The sequence below is a fragment of the Notothenia coriiceps genome, unplaced genomic scaffold, assembly GCF_000735185.1.
Source record: "Notothenia coriiceps isolate Sejong01 unplaced genomic scaffold, NC01 NC01_scaffold00037250, whole genome shotgun sequence".
Lineage (NCBI taxonomy): Eukaryota > Metazoa > Chordata > Actinopteri > Perciformes > Nototheniidae > Notothenia > Notothenia coriiceps.
In genome coordinates, this window is record NW_011369951.1 from 14018142 (window position 1) to 14035690 (window position 17549).

General features: G+C 39.4%; 1 protein-coding gene across 2 annotated transcripts in view; it reads right to left on the minus strand.

The window, feature by feature from the left end:
• Positions 1-8694: 8694 nt before the first annotated feature.
• The window catches only part of slc7a9 (solute carrier family 7 member 9), a 16163-nt gene continuing 7308 nt past the window's right edge, over positions 8695-17549 (minus strand). For both annotated transcript variants that reach the window (XM_010796399.1, XM_010796398.1), the window contains exons 7-13: positions 12835-12879; positions 12566-12689; positions 12010-12113; positions 11664-11760; positions 11247-11396; positions 9724-9898; positions 8695-9604 (exon numbers count right to left, since the gene is read on the minus strand). In XM_010796399.1, the coding sequence (XP_010794701.1) occupies positions 9546-9604; positions 9724-9898; positions 11247-11396; positions 11664-11760; positions 12010-12113; positions 12566-12689; positions 12835-12879 (754 nt within the window). In that variant the 3' untranslated portion in view covers positions 8695-9545. The remainder of the gene's footprint in view (positions 9605-9723; positions 9899-11246; positions 11397-11663; positions 11761-12009; positions 12114-12565; positions 12690-12834; positions 12880-17549) is intronic.

Below are 17549 nucleotides of genomic sequence, written 5' to 3' on the forward strand. Positions count from 1 at the left end.
TATATGAGAACGTTTTATCCATGAAGTCTTGATGGATAAAACGTTCTCATATATGCTATTGTTAAACCGAAACCATCATTTAGTAGTAATAACATTCCAGCTTTGTCATTACTGATGACCGGTGCTTTAAATAACATGTTTTGCTGCCATCTTGAAGCGGATTTATGTCACAATACACATGTGACATGCATAACAAAGTTTAATATGGAGCATTTCTATTAAACGATTTACAGTAAGTAAATTATAACACTGTGAAAACTTGCACAACACACCTGACCAGTCTAAAAGAGACACAACATGCTGCTGCATGGTGTGTTCTGTGTTGTATCTCTTTGTATTCATTGTGTGGCTCTAACTGGTTTGTGTGTCTCCTTTAAGTCATTTTGCATCTCTGTGGTGGTTAACATCTCTAATTTTTTGTAATTTATTGAGATGCAAACTACTACATAGTATTTTTAAACTCTTCCTAGTAATTTTTGTGTCTCTCTGTGATCCTATCTTGTGGAAGTTTGCATGTCTTTCAACTACTTTTTTGTCACTTTGCATCTTAATGTCCCAGTCGGCAGTTACTGTGATCCATGCATGCTTTTTTCGCTATGAAATATATGAAGTCTAAATTTCCCCTTTGAGAAAAGGTTTATTGTAATGTTTTTCACATTATGACTTTTCATAGGAAAACAATATCCTCAATGGAATGCAGCCAATACACCTACAAAGCAGAGTCTCTTCCAGAAGAAATGTTTTTGGTTTATTAAATGATCTTTGGCTCTTCCTTGCTGGAACTAGGATGTCAATGTTGGCTCAGCCGGTCGAATGGGATGTCCTTCAGTCTGTTTGTCCAACAATTTATTACTCTGCAGAGTAAAAACAACTTGACAACTGGCCTTGAAATTTGGCATCCGTTTATCAAGTATCATCGTTCAACAAGGAAGAATACCAATAATAGTGTTCATTCTAGAAATGTAATTGAGCAATAACATCATAGGTAACAATTTCCACAAGATAAATTGAAACACTTCTAAGCCTTAACTGTACTATACTAACAGCCTGCTTACATAAAACATGTCACATGCTAAACATCAGCATACAGTGCTGTTTCAATGGCCCTGGCATTGTTCATGCTTGCTCACTGACATGTCTTTCTAAAAGGCTCTAAATACAACAGAGCGCCTGTGCTCTTCTATTTTGACAAGTTACAAATCCTGCTGTTAGTAACAATGCATTTTAACCTGCCTAATGACTAATAATACAAAAAGAAAATACACACAATATTTTGAATGTGAATTGACTCTTTTTCAGGTAATGCCAAATGCAGGCATGTTTGTCTAACACTAAACCACCCCCAAAGGTACACACCACAGTATTGATGGCTTTTCAAATTGAAATCTGAGGACCTTATGAAACATCAATTTTGAAAAGAGTATGTTTTATACAATAGGTCACGAAATTGCTGCTTAAAATCATTCTCAATCAATAGGTTTACACGTGAGACAATCATTTACTCCTCAAAACATCTGCAGCTTGTTATGACTGAAGAAACTTAGATTTGGTATTTACCAGACATCACAGATGATTACAGCTGTCTGTTTTCTAGCTTGGGAATGAGGGCTGTTTCATGTTCACAAATATTGATGGTGCTGTCTGCGGCAACAGAAATAGCATCAATTAATCCTGTTTTTCACCTCAAAATGACTTTCACAAGAATGCAACACTTTACTTTAGTGCCAGGAGGTTTGGATTCCCCTCAGCAAGACCTGCCAAGAAGCAGCTTATGTCTGCAGGGAAGGACAAGTGGGCCCTGGGTGGAATGAAGATAGATAGCTGATAGTTCATTAGCTAGTTAGGCACAGGGAGGGGTGTACCGCAGAGGATCGCAGAATCTCATTTTTCAGTGGCGCTAAGAGCCCATATTCCAGTGCAGGGCCAAACAATGCAAAGGCTTAGCTGTTGTTTGCATCTTGATCTCAATCACATATTTTCTTTATTAACCTCTTTCCGCCTAAAGACATTGCATTTCTGAGGGTATATTCTTACAAATAAACAGATAACAACAGTAATTCGGTGTATATTGCCATGGTAAGACTTTGGCCCCACAGTGGAGAAGTGGTTGTTGCTTCTCCCCACAGCCTGAGTCCAGCCTCGGGCTTGGTTGTCCTCCAGAGACTTTCAGAACACCACTTCAAAGACAGATCCCCTCTCCTAACATACCATACCCTCTCTCCTCTCCCCTGCTATAAACACAAGAACTTAAGGAATTAATTAGACACTGGATCAAACACGGGTTAGTAAATTCAGCTCACTGAAGAAACCAGGAATAGTGTAATCACATGTTGGGTGTTGTATCACTTGTCATGTGTGATATCTTTAATATGTATGTGAAGACCTGTATTACATTTTAGATCTAGCATGAGAGGTAACACTTGACAGGCTCTTGACCCTTCTCCTATTCACTAAGGGACATGGCTAGGGATATTTTGCAGGCTTTGTTCCTCACACTAAGGGACAGCACTACAGCTCTGTCAAATTGCTGGGGAAAAACGTCTTTGATATAGCAACGTCTCCTGGAAGGCCTTCTCTCTAAAGAGAGTTTCTGCCATAAGGGCAGCTCCCAAATTCATTTTCCCATGGCTAACATCAAAGAAGCAGAAGTTCTGATAATCTGCGAGACACAATCCTGTTTATGTTAAAGGTGAAAAGGTGGGGTGGTTTTGCAGTACATTTGATTTATGTTGGGGGTAACTTAGTATGGCTTAATCTCTATCCAAGGTGTTACTTCTCCATCCAGCCCCAGTGTTACAAATATAATATCTTTATTTATAGTAACAAATCATAGCCTGCTCTGAGCATGCTCGAAACCCAGCTGCGGTCGCATTACTCCATGTGTCGATAAAGAGAGTTGATTCATGGCTGCTAAGATGAGAGGCAGCCTCTCTGCAACAAGCTAAAGATGGATTGTATGGGAAATCTATGTGAACACATTTGTCCATAAATGAGAGTCTGTCTTATCTTTTAATGCCATGCCTAGATAGGCAGGGCGGGTGTTATTGACTGGAGGACAAGCAACATGTCACAGCTTGTAGATTTGCTCCGGGTGGGGTATATCAGAAAACAAGATTACCTATTAGTCAGTTAAGTGTTAAAACAGCTTTATTGATTTGAATAAGAGGGCTATTTGGACTTTGGATATTTGCTCTTCAGTATATCTGAGAGTGAAACATCCTGATGGCCAGGTTCTAGTTATATTCCATAAAAACTGAATGGCATATCAATCCTGTCGGTTGAAAAGAAAAACTAGAGTGGAGGACAGCTGATTTTGCCTGCTTTTTATTATGATTCAAGCTTGGTCCTTTTTGTCATTCCTCTCGCTTTTTCGCAAAACATTTGGCAATGTGGTGTAATGTATTGCACTTGCTGTGTGTAGATTCAACACGGATGATGATAAGTACGCATGCTTTTTTTATAAATATGAGTTGCCCAAATGCTCATTGACAGATAAGGAAAACCACCTTTGACAAGACTCGACTGTGAAGCAGCAATGTTCAGAAGTAGGCCTACACACAGGCTGGATACACATCAGAGAGGACCCTGTCAGGCAGCCAGTGAAAGCTGTTTGCACTCCCTCTGTCAAGACAAAATTCCCTCTCATTCCCTCTCATTGTCTTACTCTCTCTTTCTAATCGACTCTTCTTTCATCTCTTTCACCAAAAACATCTGTCTTTACCTCCGCCTGCCTCTTTTTCTTCCCTCTCTTTCTGTCTCTCTTTCACTCGTAAACACACACACATATTCGAGCCTCCCACTGTTAGCAGAATGTGTAGTGGAGCCACCCGTACATCATGCGGGGGAGCCTGCCTAACTAGCTTCCCTACCATCTCACTATCTTCTGATCAAAGAGCCGCTAAACAGCCAGAAACTACAGCGGGTGCAAGAGCGGAGCATGCACGGCAACACAATTAGCAAGCAGCACTTTTTATATATTTATTTCAATTCCGCTCCCGATCCCTGACATCACAGCCGTGCATATGTGTGCATACACATTTGGTATGTATACACAAAAACATGAAAATACCTTATATTAAAGACTGTTTATGATAGCATCAGCCACTGATCTGAGCAACTTAGAGATCAGTGATTTCTAAGTTGCTCAATTAAAGTTAGTGAAGAGCCTTAACAGGGCAAGGAGAGGAGAAGAGGAGGAAGATCAAAGGGAATACGGAGAAAATCCTGGCAGAAGAAAGGGAGAGAGAGGAAGAGGAAGTGTGAGAGAGTGCAAAGAGACAGGGTGTGATGGGGAGAAAAAGGCTGAGGGTGAGGAAGACAGTGAAAGAGATGTATAGTACAGGAAGAGAGACGTAATGCTTACTGAAAAAGAAATTAAACGGACGCACAGCAAGCATGGACAAAAAACGTCGATCTGAAATTCCGGTTTCTGTTGTGATTAATTTGCTAATGAATTGATGTGTACTGTAAAAAAAAACATAAATGTACAAGAGAAAAGAAAGAGACAGGGCAGCTCAGAGGGCCAAGTTGATACATTAATGAATCATACATGGATAAAATAAATATGTGGCCTTTTTGGACGGTTCTCCTACGCAATACTGTAAATTAAAGCACCACTACGTGACTTTTGCAACACTAAAGGACACATTCATCTTCATTCACAAATTAAATGCTACATTTATAGGCAATAAAACACTGTGCTGTGCTTCAGCCTAAATAGGTTCTGGATCAGCAGCGTACAGTTTAGCTACTGTTCGCAAACTTCAGATAAAAATGACTGTGACTGAAAATAACACGTTTCCATTTCCTACTTTTGATACTGTTACACTAGATTTTAGCAATCAACATTATCCAATAAATGCCACAAGTGATGTTATTCAGCAAACATGACATAATCTCTCTTTAAGAAAATGAGCACGAGGCCAGCTTGAAAAAGGGAGACAAACAGGCATTCAGAGCGGCAAGAGAGGCTGTCAAACACAGTTATTAATGAGACATTTGTGAGAGAACAGTCATTTGAAACATAATAATTCAAATGAAAAGCATTTTTTTCATAATGTTCTTAACACTAAAGGCAATGCCAGATCATTTCTGGGAGCAGTGCCAGGTGGGGGTGGGCTACAAATCTGGGGAATGTGTCTGGGGGAAGATGGGATGTGGATCCTCTCCTGTAAAAGGATCACAGTGTACATGAAACGGCTCTGGCTCACTTCACTGCCACTGCTTATTCAAGTGTGCCCTCCAATGGAGGAAAGCAGGTCATGTTGACAAAACAGACTGCTCTGCATGAAGTGACACTTGGTTCTTTTTCCCCACTTGTATGGGCTCAGCAGGAATTGTATTTTTCACTGTGACTCAATGTTCTCTGCCCTCAGGTGTCAAAAATAAGCTGAGTATATTTACAGTTTGACTCTGAAATGATAGGTTTTTCTAACCAATAAGTCTAGTTTAATATGGCTGAATTCTCAGTGGAGCAAAACAGTGTCAAATATAATGGATGACAAATAAACCATGAGCTATAGAACAAGAAATATCAAATCCAAACTTTTGCAGGTTCAATACTTTACTGAGGTCTTGAAGCATTATTTCTAATAATTCAAAAACAATCAGAACAGTGCAGATTTCATTTATAGCATATGTTCATCAGTGACACATTATGAATCAGTTTTTGGAAAGGTCGCTGAATGATTGCGTAGTTATTTTCAAAATGCTAATGCATTAACTGATTGGAAAAGTGCAGTAATGTGATGATAATAAGATGTAGATGAGGGCTCATCAGAGCTGTCTATCCATTAAGAGGATTTGAGTGTACTGTAAGTGCATGTGTGCGTCCATTCAAGGCGGCATGCATATGTGCCGAAAGTGTGTGTCTAGTGCACATTCACCTTCATCAGAATATTTAGCATATTAATGTTCAATCAATTTCCCACTCCACTAATGCAAAGTTTGATTAGGACCAGCTATAATTTATTATAAACAGGAATCCATTGAACTTGAATATATCAGAGCCAGCTTACATGACCAGTTCATCTCATTTTAGGAACGTTTTGAAATAGATATATACTGTCTGAAAAAGGGTATACTATGTTGAGATTGTGTACATTCAGGATTGGGCTGCAGGTTATCATTTTTGTATGTCCTTTTCCTGCTTAAAAAGATTGAACATAGACATGAAAAAATTGATTCTAACTCCAATAACCTGTTTGATACATCTGATTATCGGGTATTTCATTGCACAACAGACTTTTTGCTCCTGCTATCGGCGGGTGAGTCGAGTTCACAATGACTTTTGGGATATTATCTAAAAAATATTTTACCACGTTGGCAGACTTTGAGTACGAATTTCAGGTACAGTACTTGTACGTCAATAATTGGATGTCATTAGGGTACTTTTGGGACTAGTAAGAGGCCAATCACCATCACTGAAACACCTGCAAGGCAAATGATAGTGATAGACTTCCTCACTAAGACAGAAAGGACAGGAAAAGATTCAATAAACTGGTTAAGAGGGCTAGTTCCATCTTGGACTGCTTGCTAGATTGCATAGGTGGGTGGGATGAGGATGTTAGTCAAGCTTACGTCAATCACGGACGAAACCTCTCACCCCCTGAGACTGTGGGGGTCTTAAGCAGCTCCTTCAGTCACAGAGAGTGCAAGCAGAGCGCTACTGCCGGTCACTTCATATGACACTTACTGTGTATGTCAGCATCACTCACCGCCACTTATAACATGACTTACCGTTCTGTGGAACTTCCTGCGTGTATGATGTGCAATTATATTTATATATAGTACAATGCGCCCATGCCCCTTGTCGTTGTGTCCCTGAGACACTTCACCCCAAATTGCTCCTGTGGAGTTTGTCCACAGTATTGAGTATGTAAGTCGCTTTGGATAAAAGTGTCTAACATGTAATGTACTGTATGTCGTCTTTCTGATGACATTTCTTGACTTACTTGAGTAGGATTTTGAATGCTTGAATTTAATTGTAATGTATGATTTAGTTTTTTTTTATAACTTTCTGTACTTTTTCTACCACTGATCCAAAGCAACAACCTATCAAAATAGATTTGTGTGTTTTTTCCTGACATTGTGAAACTATTTATACACAATCTCTATGCATCTGATTAATTGAGCAGTATTTTATTCATGAAATCGGACCGAGCAGTAAACTGCTTCCTCTGCCCGACCCCACACAATCAGCAGCCGGATGAATGATGCCTCCTACTGTCAGGCACACTGAGTCATTCATGAACATTCACCCACATATCCCACACAGCCACAATTCACACTTCCCTGTGATCTACTGAGTGTAATATAGATCTGTGAACATGAATAGTCACAACTACAAAAAACGTACTTGACTAATTATTTAATGTCATCTAATCCCTGAACTCCCCTGACAATAAATGGGGAATTATCTTTCATCATCTTAAAAGCACCAACACCAACACATGCAACAAGGCTTCTCTTTCTGTAAATTCAGAGTTTCTTTTTACTTTTTTGTTTTTGTGTCCAAAATTAAAACTGTGGTTTCATTGATCCTGGGACCCAGTGCCCGTTATAGAGTGATGAAACACAATGAAAACCTGGTCTCTGTTCATTGCAACATTTCAAAAAAGCACAAAAAACATAGCAGGATGAGATATTAAAGAAAGTCAAGGCATTTATGCTGCAGCTATTTTATTTAAACGGAATCACAACTATATCTTTGAGCTGGCCCTTTTCAAGACAGTCCTGCAACTTGTTAAAAAATAATCAGTGTTTTTGTGACCGGTTGACTTGATTCTGCATTCTTCACCGTGCATGTCTAAAAGGAGCCAAATGCAACAGGCCAGGCAACACAACCAACATGCTGTTTCTTTAAAACAGCTCCAACCTAATTTGGCAGAGGATGCTGAGCAGAGTCCTTGAACATGTTCTCTCATTCATCACAGCCAATGTGGATTAAGTGGCACCCACTGTATACATTCTTCACTTTTACACCACTGGATTTCATATAAAAGATGTACTTAGTATGGAAAGACTGTGTGCCACTAGAGGGCAACAAAGACCAAATGCAGTTTTTGTTTATGAAACAACTCATACTTTACAGTGGAATGTGAGAAAAAGATTGAGAATTTCCAAAAACAAAGTTAATTGCCATATTATTAAAATACCAGTATGTCGTACAGCACTTTATGCAAGCTTTTCTTGATATACTAGCAATTTACTCTATATGACAACGTAGTTTGTCCTATCCATATGCATGAAACATTACAGTAACGTTCTCTGTCAGTGCAGCTGCAGTAGTAAAAATGAATCATATCTGTGATTTTGAACACAGCATTAACCTACAATGTATGGCCAGGGCATGGCACTTTTACTTAGATTTCCTCATGCCGTCCTAGGTGGTGTTCACATATTACGACAGTAAGGACTATAGTGGTCCCCATCTTCACCATTTGACTACTATTACTCACAATGACATCAAAGTAATATTACATATTATTGGAAATATTAAATATTCATGCGTTAATGCATAATATATTACTACTGTATCATAACGATAGCACAGAGACACGCCATGCCTTTACTGTTCTGTTTAACAATGCTGTACTGACATCTGGTGGACAGTTGAGACCTCGGTCATCACAAATCGTATCCCTCTTACTCAGAACTGTGGCCGTAAACATAATCATCCAAAGGTAGTTACCCTTTTATAAGTCTACATGATGATGTTCATAATACTGTATATTCCATAATATTCCTTAACAAAACATACCTAGTATCCATACTTTGTGAGTTCATACTTGACAGAGTGCATACATCTTCACAAAGCACACTGAGCTCAGGTTAGTAAAACACAGTAGGAATATTTGCTTGACTGCATGTCCAGTTTATGCAACACGATTAATACATTTAATAAACACCAGCTAGCACAATGCAGCACTTAAAAGTGAGAGTATTTTTAAACCATGTTCGTTTCAGTTAACAACCGCAGGAGTAGCTCATGCATATCTAAATCCTGTAGTAGTTCTAAATCAAGTGATCTTTTGCCAAGAGAAAGTGCATTCTACATTACTTACATGAAGAAATGTTAAACACAGTTACTAATGATTTATGCTGTTTATTTATGTTAAAAAAAGACTTTGTCAGTGATTTATTTGTTCATGTGGAGAGAGGCATCATGAGAATATGCCAATATGGTCAAATTCTTCAGCTCACAAACTCCTATAAACTTTACTTTAAATGTCTTGTACTTCTAAGTAAATTATAATTACAGCAAATGTATTCCTAAAGAACTATCTCTAGAAACACAAATCCTCTTCTTTCGTCCCTGAAACAAAATGACCCATGGTTTCATGTTACACCTGTAAGCAGGTTAATGATCACCGCTCACCTCCTGCTAGTGTTGTAAAGCAGCCGTACAACAGAGGTCAGCTGTGATTGTTTAGTTGTGATCCACTCTGGGTTCAAAGTGCATAGCTGCTTCAAAAATAACAGCCTTAACATGTTTCATGACAAACAGCAGAAGTTGAGCTCGTTGTTAATTCTGTCTCTTTTCATTAAGTTTTCTCTGGAGGAACTACTTCCATCAGCAGCTGGAGATGCATGGTGATGGGTCCTGTAGTTGAATGGAGGTTTAAATGACATCAGAACAACATAAAAACGGAATTGCATTCGGTTGTTGTTTAGGCTAAACTGATGGTCATGAAATAATGAGTCTGTAAAAAGTCAACTTACTCATGATTTTGCGTGCCCAGTTGACCTTCCGGTGGACGAAAGGGTAGTAGAGGAAAAGTCCACTGACGATGAAGATAGTACAATAGAGGTACTCCAGCTCTGGCTTATCAATGATGGGTGCCAGGACTAAGTAGCAGGACACCAGCACCATTAGGCCTGCCATGAAAATCGGCACCTACAAGTAATCACAAAATTACACAAGGTCCACTTTATAGTCTTAACCTGTACTTCTAAGCCCTGTGAAACCCAACTGAACTCCCTTATAAAGATTGAATATTACTGGCATAATTGAAAAGTTTTGCTAAATAGAGGTTTATTTCCCCTAAAATATGTATATAGCTTCGAATGGTCACTTTCATAATACATGTTTAGCCTATGAAAAACAAAAATCAACCAAGTTTTTATTTATTTATAATACCAAGAAAAATACCAAACTAGGATCTTTTGCACAGGGTTGAGATAAAAAAAAAAAAGCTATGCAAAAGTTGTTCTGAACCTCCATACATGATGTATTCAACGCGCTATTGAGAAGTATTTATCTGGACAAAACTATCTCAATAAAATGCAGACTTTGTCTTTATTCTTGGGCCTGGTATTTGAAATTCCCAGTAAATATGAGAAGTATTATACATTGGATATTTTTTGTGCAATTCTCTAGGTAGGCCTATATTTTTTATTTGTCCCAAATTCACGTTAAAATAAATGAAATTCACCACCTCACTAAACATTATTTTCACTTTGCTGTCGTTTGAATGTATTTGTCGAGATTTAAATTAACAAAGCACCTGAATGCGTAAACTTGTTCAGTCAAAACCCAATAAAAGATGAGCTTTAACCCTCCTATTCCCCCCCTCCCCTTACTTTGGTGTTCGCGGTCAAATTTGACCGGTCCTGTTTTAACTGCTATTACATTAACACAAAAACCATTAATCATCACCAAATTTCATTTAACACCCTTTCAAACTGTACATATTGTATCAGACTACTGGTATACATGAAAAACTGCAGTAAATATACAAAGAATAGACACTGAACATGTATTGCGTGTGCCAGGTGTGATCCATGTGGGGGGATGGGCACATAAGGGGGGGAACACATCTAGAGAACGTGTGTGTGTGTGTGTGTGTGTGTGTGTGTGTGTGTGTGTGTGTGTGTGTGTGTGTGTGTGTGTGTGTGTGTGTGTGTGTGTGTGTGTGTGTGTGTGTGTGGTGTGTGTGTGGTGTGTGTGTGTGTGTGTGTGTGTGTGTTTTATCTGATCCGTATGGTTACTAATTCCTTTTCTTCATTTTTGACGGGGAACACCATGGGTGTTACAAAGTTGACTAAATCATCCAAAATGTAATGAAAGTGGTGATCAACAATTTTATATGTTCAAATGTCTACTGTGAAGGATATCATAAAGCCTTAACGCAATCGAATGTAAAACAAAAAAGTTATGATTGATGAAAGTAGTAAATCGGTCAGATTTGACCCGAAGACAACAGGAGGGTTAAAAATATATCCTAAAACACTTTAAGCCTCACCTTCACTGGTCTGTGCAGCTCCTTCCTGGTGTAACGCATGACGATGAGAGCCAGTGCTGTCAGACCATAAAACCCCCACTGAGCAAAGCTGAAGTAGTTAATGAGGGTGTTGATGTCTGATGGGATAATGTAGATACTAGCCAAAATACCCTAAAACAGAGAGAAACCAAACAGATAAATATATTGTTTACTTGAATGGAAACAACACAGTCAATACATTATTTATATACATTTGAATAATACAACAATCATGTAGCCTTTTTTCAAAATTACAGAACGTTTTTTAAGAGGCTTACATCATTTTAAAACTGTACTCAATACAGTGTGAACCACCATGCAGATGTTGAAAAAAGACAGATGACCATGTAAGACCAAATTGAAAAGTACAAGGGGTCTGATAAAATATGCAAGACTCACATTGAATATGAGAGCAGGAGCTGGAGTGTAGCGCTTCAGGCTTATATAGGATAAGATTTTCACCATGTGACCCTCTCTACCAGACACATAGGCCAGTCTGTGAAAAAAGAGAATTTGAAATGTGTTGTTTTTCAGTTGTTTATTCTTCTTGGAGTTTCTTGAGTTTTTGTTTCTTGACTGTCAAAGTGTTTCCACATCCAATACACATCAGTATTGTCACGTTTTGAACTCTGTTTACTTGTGCTTTCCTTCTTAAATATGCACAGCACATAGATTCACACAGACAGAACAATGTTTTCATTTTGCTTCTGTGTTTCATAAATGTTGTGACAGTTGTCTTTTTTACCTGCCAGCGGTGAAGCAGCTTCCATTGGCAGAGCCGAATGTAGAGAAGACAACAAAGAGCGGAACGATCCAAGACAGAGGGTAAAGGACTCTGTCTCCAAAAGTCTAAGGAGGCCAAAACATATCCTTTAGAAACAAAAGTGTAGCACAAAAAACAAATACTGAGCTGTTACTAAGGTTAAATCTCACATTTACATACAGTAAGATTATAAGATAAGATAAGAAGTACTTTATTGATCCAAAGTTGGGTCTGTTTTGTTTTTCTGCAGCATAAAAAGACATGGCAATGTACAATCAAATTAAAAGACAATAAAATAAACATTTAAAATGTCAACATCTCAATAGCAATAAAATAGCAATACAAAAAAAGTTGAAAAGATACATGTTGAATTACAAAGTACTGTATATGTGGAAAAACGATTGGATACAGGCAGGTCTAAATCCTCAAAAAATAATTCCCTATTTAACACCACACAGCTAATAAGTCATTACAAGCTTTTTTAAACTCTTTGGATCTCATTTTCTCAATAACCAAGGCAACCATCTATGGTTCTTACCACGGCAACAGCTGGAGATAACAGCAGTTCAGTGGGGCTCAGAACAGTGAAGTAAGCGACGTTGACCAGCACATAGCACACAGAAACCAAAGGGATCCCAATGATGATGGCCAATGGCAAGTTCCTGAGATGAATTGACAGAAAATATTTACTCATGTGCAATGAGTGTGTAGCATACAGTACATAAGGAAATGCTGCTTTTTGTTTAATGACCATTACCTACTTGCAATTTAAAAAAAAACAGTTTAGACTTAACTTATGTGTCTTACCTGAATGGGTCTTTCAGCTCTTCTGTAATGAAATTCAGTTGATTCCTTAAAAACAAGGAGAATGTGCCATTTCTTAATGTTGTGTATTACCAAAAATGAGAAATTCAAACAACGATAGTGCATTTATTACAGTAATGAGTTTGATCATTCTCCTCTGCAGAACAGCACACTGATATGTGCAATACCCCCTCCAAGAAATACACAATAGAATATATAAAGAATAAATGAAAAATCTCTACAAAAGACCAATACACTACAACAACTGAAACGTATTGACATTGGTTATATACATAAAGAAGGTTTCAAATATATTCATTATTGTATGAACATGTTTTAATTGGGGGGTGGACGTCACATCCTCTAGGGGGGTCCGGGGGTATGCCCCCTCCGGAAAGATTTGTTTTAACATTTTAAAGTAAAATGCTTCAATCTGGTGCACTTTGAGCAGAATTACTAGAGACTAGATATAGGGGTACAACTCTAAACACCCATATGAAAAAGATCGGTTTACATTTTAATAACCAAATAAGTATGTGAACATAACCTACCATAGCCAATAACAAATACATGTAACATATTTTATTTTTGTTGTTCATTCATATCTTATTTTACCTAGTTAACATTTATTTATTCATGCATTTTTTTTAATATCTCCAACTTTAAACGATATTTTTGGCTTACTGTCCTATAGTATACATTGGAATGATTTCAAACCTGTTTTTATTTATCCTAATAATTATAAAGGCGTGCCTTGGAAATATTTGTTTACATAAATTGTGATCAAAACGTTTGAGACCCACTGAGATAACTTAGACTAAAGTGAACTATCTAAACACTCAGAGTCCTTTACCTCACTGAGCTGTAGTTATCAGCCTCAATCCAACAACAATACGCGGGACCGATGCGCGCCCTCTCTCTCTCTCTCTTGCTAGCTCGGAGGCTCTCTCTCACTTTGGCTGTGAGCTGCGGGCGCCTGATAAGTCAACATCCCCCACTTTCATCACTTACAGCGCCCATCGTACGGGGAATCGAGGAAAACGATTAAGGGGAAAAGTGGTACTTTCTGGTCGAGTCGACTTCGGTGAAATTATAACTTCGATTTATTACTTGGTATAAGGGCATACTTATGACGGAGTTCGTATGTTGTTGTGATACGGACCGTTGTGTTGTCAGTTGAATAGATAGCGTCATTTTTTAGACCGTATAACAAAATCATGCAGATATCACTATTTACACTCCTAATATGTTCGACAGTCGCAGAGTACTCCCCAAACTATAATAATTAACTTTCTACGAACGAGTAAATATCCGAAACAAACAGATCACTTCGAAATTCCCTCTCAAACGTCTCAGATTTGTGTTGTCATTTCCTGGAGTAGTTTCATATATTTCATGGTGTAAATATCCATGTTGGGTATTGTATTATGCTAATATCCAGATAAAAGAAGAGATCTACTAGCAGCCCTTTTGGGATTACACCAGTAGGTTCTCCATATTACTCGCAATTTATGCAGGTTAATTCAATATGTAAGTTGATTATACAAGGGAAAGTAAATGGATTCTCCATAAATTTACAGAATAACACATATCGTTCAATAAAACATGAAACTCATATAAATTGCGATTATTAAAAAAATGAAAATGATTTCTCGCGTATCTCGGCGGGTCAGACAGACTAACCAGGTGCGAATCTCTACGGGCGGGGAATCGAATAGGAGTGCATTGTGACAACTTTCGCGATGGTTATCCTTCGGACTCCCAACGTATCACTAATCCCGACTTGCTAATTGCTAAAATTTAGCGCTAAAATTCTACTACCGTAGGTTTTTTTAGCGTTTCGGAGGAAAAAAGGAAAATATAAGAAGAACGTCCACAGTCAGTAGGTGTGGATTGTAAGGTCTTTCACGACACGAGGTGTACACGGTCGTAACAATTGGTTAGTGTTCCCGGGTACTATCCTCTCACTATTGTCTTTAACTAGGTTAGCGTGGACGGTTACCATAGAATACTTTTCACGAGCGGGAAAGGTTTCCACAAAAGGTTACTCGAGAGATCTACCAAACACTGGTGGACTCAGTCCGAATCATTCCGGCGCGCTCTAGGTGTCAGATGATATATGTGTCCCACACTTAATTGACTTCGAACTGAACATGTCGTTGGATTAATAGTCTGTCTTCACAAGTATCAAATCCAATATACATTATAGTGTAGCATGCAGACCCGCGGCCTCACAGATCTCTGCCTACCGTGCAACTTACGCTGGACCAGGCTCGCGCGCTCTACTAAGACGAAGGCAACTCCTTCCAATGTGTAATACCACATAGTTATCTTTGTTCTTTATACCCTCACCAGACAATTACTTTCCACCCTATTGTTCCTATTTCCTAACGCGCCCACCCCTCACACCACCATCAGTCAGTCTTTACCTGCAGCGGCAATTCTCTATAGTTTATCCGAAAACCCAATCGTTCAGCCCTTATAGCGTATATAGACAGCTCCTTATGTAGCTCGCTCATATCCCTAAAAAGGACGAGATTTCGAGCTGCGTCAGGGATTATCACTACAGTGACCTTGCATTTGTTTCCTTCAGGTTAGCTACGGATTGATAATTAATTCATATTTCTCATGAAGGAAATAGGTGGTGACCCCTCCTTTGATCTACTGTGTAGCACAGGCGTAGACACTCCCCTGTCACAACGTCCCTAACTAACCACCTGAAGACGTCCTGTAGTAACGTACGTAGATTGAATAGAGATATACACATCTGTCGGGATTTCTCCTCCTCTTCCTCGACAGAAACATTGTTAGTAGTGTAATCTGATTTTGTCTTCGATTATGTAAATAAATGCACTATTATCCAACAACTCCGACACAAGCCAATGTTGTCACCCACCATAGCGCTCCTTAAACTTCTTGCTGGCACAAGACGGAAGTCTAGAGTGCTCTCTGTCCAAACTATAAAGTATACTTCGCTCAATATCACGCTAGGTGCAGAAGTAGTGCCGCCGATGGGGTGGGGGGGGGGTGGAGACTTCGTATCTGAGTGTCCTTGTCCTTTTGTGACAGAAACAAAATTTATTTTATTTTCAGGACAACAAAAGTTTAGTCTCTCTTCGTTGTAAGGAGAGTGTAGATGTTTACGTATTCCACACACCACACACACTACACACACAGCACACAACACACACACCCACACACACACCACACACAGCTTTGTGTCAGACCCACACACACTGAGCACATCGTGCGCCTATCTCCTCCGAGATGCTGCTGACTTGATATAAGTATGAAGACGCCCACCAACGATAAACTCATCGCTGTTCAGTGTGTTTGACAACTCCACAGTGTTAGACACGACAGACACGAGCAACACACACAACACAACACCAACAAAACACATCACACTTCCAACATACACGGACTCACAACACATTACCCACACACACACACACACACCCCACACCACACACCACACACACACACACACCCTCATATACTATGTGAATATACACCAGACTATAGGTCACCCAAGACCGATTGTTTGTCTATCTCAAGTCAGTCAAACAGTTAGCGTGTCTGCTTCTTCCTGTGTCTTTCATGGTCGCGTCTCCGGCTTCACTTATCATTTGTGTGATGTGTGTGTGTTGTGTGTTGTGCTGTGTGTGTGGTGTGTGTGTGGTGTGTTTGTGTTGTCGGTGGTGTGGGTGTGTGTGTGTGTGTGTGTGTGTTGTATGCTGCTGTGTGGTTGTGTAGTGGTGTGATAGTGTGTGTGTTGTGTGTACAGTTTCATACGACATTCCACTCACACCATCCACTACCAACAAAGTATTTTGTGTTGAATGGACTCCTCACGCTACTTAAGGTACTTCCACTTGGGACCACGCCACCCACTCTACAACACAAAACACATCACACACACAGCACACGACACACAACATCACACGCCAACGACACGCCACACCGTCACACACACACACAAATTTCACCCAGGGAGTACTCAGCTCCGGTAGTCTACACAACTTCCTGTCTGGCTACTCTGCTCGTCTCCTTCCTAAGTCAAGAGAAGGAACCTACTTTACAGTCGCTGGACCGTTGTCCATTCTAGTCTCCAAGTCGTGGAGTACATAGGGGGACTTATATTATAATAACAATATAAGACTAAGGTGTAAGTGGAACAAGTGTTTTAGGTTTTAATCTTCCGTTTCGACCCTCTTAAGACGTAATTATGACAATGTATGAATTATGTCTTTACGTTAACACACCTATTTCAGAAGAAGGGGACTTCCAATGTAGTGTAGGTTTCGTCTGTCCTGCGAGTAGACCGCGGGGGACTGACCTGTTGTGTCGTGTTGACTTCCCTACACACCACACACACACTACACACACAACCACCACACCACACACACACAACACTACAACACACACACACCACACACACAACATCACACCTCAACACACACCACTACACATCACACCAACACACACACACACACCACGTCCCGGCCGGGAACCGTGATCCGCTTGGATCCGCCGCGGGATCCCGCGGTCTAGACCTCCCCGGTGACGCGACCTCTTTTTATTATTATAAATTTTTTTACAATTTAATTATTTTGTTTAAATTTAAGAACGGATTAAAAGACGGGAACTACATTATGTAAATGTATTATTAACTTATTTCAATTTGTGCGCGCAAACGTGGCCCGAGCCGTTTGTCA